Source organism: Haemaphysalis longicornis, unplaced genomic scaffold (assembly GCF_048455015.1).
Source record: "Haemaphysalis longicornis isolate Haplotype H1 unplaced genomic scaffold, Haemaphysalis longicornis Haplotype H1 scaffold_5, whole genome shotgun sequence".
Lineage (NCBI taxonomy): Eukaryota > Metazoa > Arthropoda > Arachnida > Ixodida > Ixodidae > Haemaphysalis > Haemaphysalis longicornis.
Window position 1 is genome coordinate 37,280,223 of NW_027526385.1, and position 8,986 is coordinate 37,289,208.

Genomic DNA, 8,986 nt, shown 5'->3' on the forward strand with positions numbered 1-8,986 from the left:
GGAAAAAAAAAATGGAAGTAGCGTTCTACGAAAACGAAGCGAAGCAGACGACAAGGGAGCGTAGCAGACGACCGAAAAGAGAAAAAAAATCTGAACCAGTCTCTGCTGCTCCCTCCGTCGGCGCGCTATCAATGGATGTATGCACAAAGAAAAGAGCTAGAGTCGCGAAGAGAAATGTCGCAGAGCAGGCCGCTGGTTTCCGCTTGGGCAGAAGCAGTGCCGCCCGCAGGCGTTTTCGGAAAGGCAACAACGGAGCCACCATGCACGCCCTGTCAAAAAGCAACAAGAAATTCATCAACGTTCACGCAAGAACACATGCAGGATTCTGCTGACTCTCTCATCTTCCAACGCCCTTCTCGTCAACGAAGGGAAAATGTGGCCTTTTTTCTCCTCTCCCTGATGATAAGTCAAGCAGCGCTTATGTACACACACGAGGGCGAATATTACAGTAAAGGCAGAAGCAAAAAAAAGGGGGGGGGGAGGTGGAGAGGAGGGTTGTATCGCTGCGCCCTCTAGAGAGTAACAAGTGATGCGTGGAAGATGAGTAGAGCAGACGAAAGCGTTTTCAGGGGCGCGACGTTCGAAGGACGCTCTTTGGATTGCGCGCGGATGGTGGACCGGAAAAGATGAGCTTTTCGGTGAGTAAACTCCACTAAGCTATGCTACTAGAGTGTGTATGTATGGTTAGACATTAGTGGTACTTGGTGTTCCCGTGCGGGAAGCTTCGATGTGGCAGCAGACGACAGGAACGTAGCAGATGTGAGACCAAAAACGGATCTGACGAGTTCACGGCCTTTCCATTCTGCTTATTGGTAGACGACACGTAGCGTCCACGAAAATCGCAGTAAGCGCGGCTTTACTGAGTTTGATGAGTATGTCCCGACAATGTGTTTTCTGCATGCATTTACGGTTAGCCGTTTCTGAGTAATTGAACGGCGGAAATTTGTGGGGTCAAAAATCACTTTGACCATATAGGGGAACAATATTGCTCTTTCCTTTTCAATAAAACTATGTCATGTCGGAAATTTATTTTGTATTGGAATAATTTTAATGAATCAAGGAAGCCTGTGCAGACTGACAATCAGTATTTGAATCACTTTCACATCATGTTGATGGGCCTCAAAGCAATAGAACTGCGCATATGCTCCCTTTGTTGAAAGAGGGATAACAACGAAAAAAAGATCCGGGGCCACCTCCACTGACGTGAAACCTGGGGAGGGCCGATGCATGCAGTGTGTATTCTTGGCTCCTTGGCGTTTTTGGCAACGAAAATGAAAACGTTGGGGTGTAGAGGTATACAGCTTTGCGGCAAAAGTCTCGCGTCTTTGATGCACGAAGCGTTCTAGCGCGAGGCGTAAACAAGTGCCCCGGTGTTTTAGCACCGTGACTACATTAGACGACGGTTACGACGACTACATTAGACGCCGACAGCACGAGCCCCTAAGGGGCTCCGCTCTTAAAACAGGCTGTGAGCTTCCATTGATGAACGACGTAGTTTAAATGATGTCTCTAGAAGACGTTGTCCTTTAGAGAGCAAAAAAAGCATCCAGTTTAATTTCGCGCTATGCACCGAAGATACGTCTACGCCGATGGTCTGACGGAACACAAAATCGTAGTTAACTGTCGAAAAAATCATAATCACTTTCGGTGTTCCTATCACCGCAATTACTAGCTGCACCTACGACCATGAGTGTTCTGCCATTAAATATCACGGCTGTAGATGCTGCGCGCTCGGGGACATAGTCAAAATCATGTACAGGGCTGTGGGAATGAATGGCGTATCCTCTGTACGTCCCCTGTCAACAACGCCCTCCTTCCCGGGCGCGCAAAAAGCAGATGGACGTTTATACGACCGCCTGTATAGGTACTTGGAAAGATAACGGGGCACTCAAACATGGCCTCGGTGGCCTTATTCTTGCACGCGCTGTTGTAACTAAATCCTCTTGTCGGCAGGTCTTTATTTATTTTTTATACTACCGGCACGAAAGACGAAAGGTCATGTAAGGGTCGACTTGTGGAAACTGGGCTTCCAGAAGCTGACAGCATGAAAGAGCTGTTAGTATGCGTAAGGCAGAGTCAGCCGAGACTTGACTCTGTCTAACCGTGCCCTGTCGAAATACCTTATCAGCCTGGTAAAAGGCCATATCAGTTGTGTGTGTCCGAGAGGGAGATGATTATCTAACGCAAAGACAGCACCACGGTGTTTTTGTGTCACTATAGACGCCCCACAGTTTTACAATAGTCCCCAGGGACGAGCAAAACGTTTGTTCGGAAAAAAGTTAAACGATTAATCAGAGGGTGACACCCAACGAAGACGTGCGAAAATGTTTTCTCGATTCTAACCTCCGTTCTGCAAACCTGCGTCTTTCCCAGTTTCTTTTTTTACTGTCGACATTGCTCAAACTGCCGTACAATTAAGCTAACCCTGCCCCTTCTAAACGTATCAGTACAGTAGACTCCTTCTAAGACGAACTCGAAGGGACCGTAAAAATTTCTTCTTAGTATCGGAAATTCGTTTAAGCGGAGGTTTTTTGCATTTTGAACGTTACAAGAGAGCAAAAATGTTGTTCGTCTTAACCATAGTGTTCGTCTTAATTCTAAATAACGGGAGTTCACTGTATTTTGGTACCTCTACTACGTGTAGATTACGAAACATTATTCTCCTAAATGACCTGCGAAAATCTCCGTTAGACAAATGCATGCTATTCATATCGCTCGCATGATTTTTGTGCTCTCAGCGCTGATCTAGTCGATAACGTTCTGCTTAATAGTCGTACTAACTTACCTGTCCCTATCCGCAACCTTATCCAGGGCTCCAACTTGCGCAAACACAAAAAGCACGCAACTCAAACGTTTCAATCTTCGCCCCTAAGTGATTGTCAACCCCGTCGCAATGCTGATTGGACGAAGCGCGTCCACTACCGGGACGTAATGTTACGGTATGCGGTGGCCTTCTGTCAGCCGAAAAGGGACGTCGGGTCTGATATTGCCAGCCGTATAATCCTCCAGGACTGTCGTACAGGTTAGAGCTTTTGTTCGAGAGCTTTAATGGTGGTGGTAAAAGCAGTCTTGGGTCGTTCTGTGAGGATGCCCCAGTCCAGGGATGCATGGGACGATCGGGCGGTCTTGGCTCTGGACGCCAGAGAAGCTGGACCGTTGGTCGTCGGGTTCTCCCACAGCTCAAATGGGAGGGGGCTCAGGGTAGACGTGGTAGGTTTAGGTTTTGTACACATACGGGATGATGATGGGATATGGGAGGTAGGGTGCCTGGTTGAAGGCAATATTGGCGTTCCGCGGGTTAACGGTTGGGTACGCTTTCATAGAATGGGTGAGGGAAGGTGTTAGACAGTCCTGTTTCGTCGTGTCCGGGAAGTTTGGAATACGGAGCAGTGTTATGTTGTCGAGAGAATATAATACTGCGTGATGTCTTGGAAAGGGACCGATGAAGAGAACGCCGGTAATTTCGCCGCAGCCTGGAAGGTAGGGGCACAGAGCTTTGGCTTCCACTACAAGTACAGGGTATACGTGCATCGCCTTATAAACAAAGCGAAATTCAAACGCACGCTTCTTCTCATGCGCAATAATGTGTGTAGCGCAGGGAGTAAGTAAGCGCATATGGGTCCCGTTCTTACTCTTCTTTTTTTAACACGAAAGTTTTATTCCTGGGTACACAAAGGTTTCCCGGATGTCATATCCGTCACGGAAATGACGACAGTACAACGAAGCAAGCGGCCTGTAAAGGGTGCACTCCTGCACACATGCTCTTCTTGCGGGGAAGCAACTTTCAGTACTAAAGAGTACGTTACACTTAGGGTTGTTCGCTTTCGGGTTTTATATTTTAGCGCAAGTGCTTTATGCCGGGATACACCAACATTTCACTAACGTCCTATCCGTCATGGAAATGACGCTAGTAGACCTTTGCCGAAGCGACCCGCCAGCAGGACGTCGCTCGCCAAGCACACCCACAAGACAGCCGCCGACCCGCAAATCATGCTCAGATGCAGATTTCGCTGCAAGTTTTATTTTCGTGTTTTACCGATTCCTATGACAGAGGAATCAACCACAGTTTTTTTCAACTCTTTGTTGTGTCGGACCGCCTCGATGGCTCTGTCATCCTGCTACTCCACCCCCTTCAGCAATGCACACTGAAGGCGTTAGTATGCCGACAAGGTATACTATGCTTTTCAATAAACATTTCTCTTCCTCCGTTTCGTAACAACATGCATTCCTAATTTTAAAAAATGGTAGCCCTAAGCCTTGACAAAGATCAACTCAACTTGGTAATTCACCGAGACAACTGCGAATTTTTGTCGTAGGGATACTGTGCTTTTCTATAAGTCATTTGGACATCCCTATAGGGGGCTTTTCCGAGTCTCTTGTCGTGCGGAACTTTAAAGTTTTTCTATACAGATAAGCAAAGATCAAGTGTGATCAGTGCCGGCTTCGCTTCCGGCATTAAACGTCATTTCACTACGGGACGATAAGGATTACGTTGATTGCGCTACTGAAGTTGAACTTGTACGCATTCAGAGCAGACTAGCCGTTTGACCTAACGCATATTCTACCGTGTCACTAATGGCGTCGCATTTAAAATTATTTTAGAATTACGAGACAGCGTGTTTCCCCCGCCGTTCTTTTTTCTGTCTTTTAGTTATTTGTATCATTAGTATGAGTACACAGTAATAAAATTTAAAGCCTAAGCAAATATATACTAAGGCGTTCATCGGGCCAATGTTGTTGGCACGTCGTGGGGACGGCGATGAAATTCGTTATAAGCGTTATTTCGATATAATCGTGGTGTAGTAATGCTAGTTGGGATCGAACCACGGGTATTTTTGGATAAAACGGAAATTTTAATAGAGGCGGTCCGTCATAACGAGCGTTTACTCTTTAATTCGGTGAGCCACTCCACTCTGTGAAGGTCAGTGATCGCCTAAGCTGGAGTCCGGACTACACGCGGCCTACCCATTGCGACGACAGAAGATAAGTGAAATTCAAAATGGAGATGGCTAGTTGTCTTATCGATGGGACTGGTGCCCCGAGGAGCCGGAGGATACTAGACACGCAAACGCTTGGGATACAGTCGAACCTCGTTATAACTAACGCTGATATATAGAATTATCGGCTATAGCGAAGTAAATATGAACTTCGGTTGGACACGCTTCATTTATATGGTACTTATTCTTTTTATAACGAGACTGAAACCCCGACTGCGCGGGATGTCGGCTATAACAAAGAAATATTTGGTACGTGCGAGGCTCGAATGGGCGACCGGTAAAAAGCGCAAAGGCCCACGGGTACGTCGTCTGCTCCAGCCGCTTCCGGTTCGAGATCTCGCCTGGCCTCCCGTACGCCGGCAGCTTTCACGTGCGTGTGTGCGTGTTGTTTATTTGTCACAGGGTGCTTACCTTTCAGAGGAGTCCCTAGTAGGATTCATCGTTGTTATTCATTGAGTGTGCGTTGCATGAGCGTTTCTTTTTTGTGTGTGTGGAAACAGACAAACAACAAGCACACGCGCGCATGAAAGCCGCCGGCCTATGGGAGGCCAGGAGAGCTCTCGAACCGGAAGTGGCTGGGCTCCGCGGGAGCAAACAATGTACCCATGAGCCTTTGCGCTTTTTACCGGTCACATATATCGAAAGCTGCTTAAGAAAAGCAAAATACAAAAATTAGAATATAAGATAACACAACATTTTTTTAATAGTTTGTCATACTTTTTTTTAAATGTCGAAAAAGCCCTTTCGTGCGCGGACACTGACGAAAACTTCATCCTTCAGTGCTGTTAAAATCCTCCATACGAAGATCACATCTTGAAATAAATAAGAACGCAGGCCTGTTTTGTCAAGCGTACTTCGTTCCGTTGTAATTTCACGTTGTCATGTCCCGGTCCACTTAGTTTTAAATGCCGCAAAGGGACAGGTAAGGCCCTTCCTTGCCTTGTGTGTAGTGGGTTTGAAGCCTGGAGAGATGCGTTTTTGTATCTAGGATTACTGCGCGAGCGAAATTTGCGGTTTGTTAGAGCCGATTTTTACCTCTACTGTTACGACGAATATCGGATACAACGAACTAATTTACTCCGCCGAAACTACTTCGTTGTAACGAGGTTCCACTGTACTGACAAGGTGATGGGGGTGCGAACGTAGTCAGTGGTGAGGCGTATAAGCTTGAGGGCCGCATCAAGTTTTGAACGGCGCACTACTTTGAGTGACCGCGCACTGATAACACACACACACACACACTGGGACGTTCGTTTTCAAACAACAACGTGAAGCCTCTGGTGTTTTTGTTCGTGCACGTGAAGAACAAGTAAACTTTAATGAAAGTGAGAAAGAGAGTTTAAGTTTATTACAATTAGTGCAGAGAGGTCCTCCTGAGAAGGTGCTCCATGGCGATGGGAGGGGAAGAGGTGAAATCAAAAGTGGAACAATGTGGAACGACTATGACAAAGAACGCAGTGTCCACAGTTCAAAAATGCGCAGAACCATACTGTTATGCAGCTTGTACTAACAGAAAGAGAAGGCGTCAGTTAAATTGAAGTAGCAAATATAGATACAACGAGAAAAAACAAAGAGGTCGATCCCGGAGAACCAACTTCAGCTGAGTGACGTGACGGTTTGTTGTTGCGCCTCAGCCCTTTTCTCTCTCGACCCGCGAGCGCATTACCCCGGTTTGACCGCGCTTCGCACAGCTTCTGGTGCAGTGCGCGGAACTTTGCCAGCCACGCGCGGTCTATTTGCGACCCGGCATCTGCGGCCCATCAGCGCGTCATGGATCCGACGACTGTGTAAACAGACGGCTGCCAGGCGTGGCGTGCACGCGAGGGCGGACCGGAACAGCCGCTCCTAGCTTCCACTGCCTCTTGTCTTGCGAGGGGGCAAAGCTGGTTTGCCTGCCCGCGCATATGCATTCTCGCACTGTTGTGATCGCAGCTGGATGGACGGTGTTTATGCTTAATAAGTCTTCCTCGTCTGACCTTTCTTTATTTTTGTGTGGAGCAGCCTGTCCCTAAGGCTACACTAGCGGGAGCTTACGCGAGTCAGCCGTCTCGTTCGGGATCACTCCTTGCTCTTATTTGCTTAGCCTTCGCGTTTTATTCATGAGGGCGGCCCCTCGTGCATATTTCCCTTGTCGCAAAAACATGCACCGATTGGTAATGAGATTCTTTAAAAAAAAAGAACGGCTATAATAGCGGCGTTGACGATGCGGGTGCTTCGAGCCACCGCTCAAATTTTCCGCAAATTTTCGGACAGCACGAGGTCGATTAATAGTGTGGAATGACATTGCGCTCTTTGCGTGAACTTTAAAGGAGTACTGACACGAAATTTCAAAGCTCAGATAACTATGTAAAAAAGCTTCGTTTGTATACGGAGATAGCCCCTCGGAAGTTTAAGCCGTAACCGTTCAGGAGAACATATTTTAAATCAATTTTAATCCATGCGCGCACGAGAACGCTCATCCGCGCCATCGAGCAAGCTTATGGCGTCATCTGCGCTTCGACCCATGCAAACTGCCGACGTCAGGGCTCCCGTGACGTATCGAGGCGGCCGCGGTGCTGTTGGCGCGCGCTTTTCCGCCTTGTGCATCACGTCACAGTTTTTTGGGACTGACATCGCGTGTGACGCTAGCCAAACCGTTCTGGCACGCGCGCGCGCCCAGACCCAACCCAGAACGGCATTGGCTGTGGTGCGGCAACAGTAACGTCAAATGCGCCTTCCCTTCATGGCGGCTGCCTCGGTGTACGGTTCACCGAAACCGAAACTTACACAAATAAACGCTGTAAGTAATTATTTATGCTGCGTTCGACAATCTAATGTGCCATTCTATGATTAGTGAGCTCGTAAGCAACTATACCCGCGAAAAAAAACGTAACACAAGAATTTAATGCAAGTACTCCTTGAACGCAGCAAATATGGCGTTTTGCTACATGATCCAAAAGTTGCAGCGCAAAGGGAGACGGGGACACGGAGATGATACCACGAGGACAGCACTGTCCTTGTCTCGTCTCCATCTCTCTCTCTCTCTCTCTCTCTCTCTCTCTCTCTCTCTCTCTCTCTCTCTCTCTCTCTCTATCTATCTATCTATCTATCTATCTATCTATCTATCTATCTATCTATCTATCTATCTATCTATCCATCTCTTGCGCTGCTATATTTGAATCCTGAACGTGGTCTATTTTACCTGCGGGAAGCTATATTTCTGCAGAATTTTTAAAATTAGGCCCGGACACACATACTTTGGCAGGCCATGAGCTGTTTCCGCGACGGCTGAGCGCCATTGGTCAAAGCCGATAGTGACGTCAGGGCGCGCAGCCAATCCGGTGTCCGCATGTTATTCGGGAGAAAGCGCGTGACCAGGCCTTTTGTGCGGTTGTTTCGTCTATACTTTCAAATAATTGTGCGACAAATAAGACTGAAAACATGGTAGCGCTAATAGACGAGCACGTGGGGGCGCAATGACAACACACTGCGCTTCCACCTGTTTACTGGTGTCACTAGATAAGATACAGAGTGCCGTCACTTGAGCAACGGCAGCCATTTTGTTGTTTATCAGTGTTGCCAGATTGCCGCTTCTGCGGCCTCACCGCTAACTTGGACGAGGTCACTTGTAAACAACACTGCGGAAGACGCAGCAACACGGCATCTTCGGCCACACTTCTGTCGATGAAATGCTGCAAAGCGCATTTGAAGACAGCACTTTAGGCGCTCACCTTGTCGTCCTAGATCGCTTGTTCGACCCAAGTATATAGAGTACCAAGGCGGCGTCCCGGGGTAACGCTGTTGTTCGCGGCGTACCCCAGAGGCTTCGAAAGCCAAGCGGTTTATATAGTCATAAGCGTTCGAAACTCGTGAAACGCTGGCGCTTGTCATACATCTTCCCGTTGTTTAGCGAAAAGAAAACTATAGGTACGTTTGAGGGAAAAAATACGTAATTAACCGGCAGCGCCCGCGTTCCTTTAGTTAAGGACGCCCGTTGGGTTGGTTTTTAC

At 47.7% G+C, this 8,986-nt stretch overlaps 1 protein-coding gene across 1 annotated transcript in view; it reads left to right on the top strand.

The window, feature by feature from the left end:
• The first annotated feature begins 514 nt into the window (after window positions 1-514).
• The window catches only part of LOC144138056 (neuronal-specific septin-3-like), a 78,345-nt gene continuing 69,873 nt past the window's right edge, over window positions 515-8,986 (top strand). Inside the window, exon 1 of the mRNA XM_077670131.1 lies at window positions 515-638. Within this exon, the coding sequence (XP_077526257.1) occupies window positions 627-638 (12 nt within the window). The 5' untranslated portion in view covers window positions 515-626. The remainder of the gene's footprint in view (window positions 639-8,986) is intronic.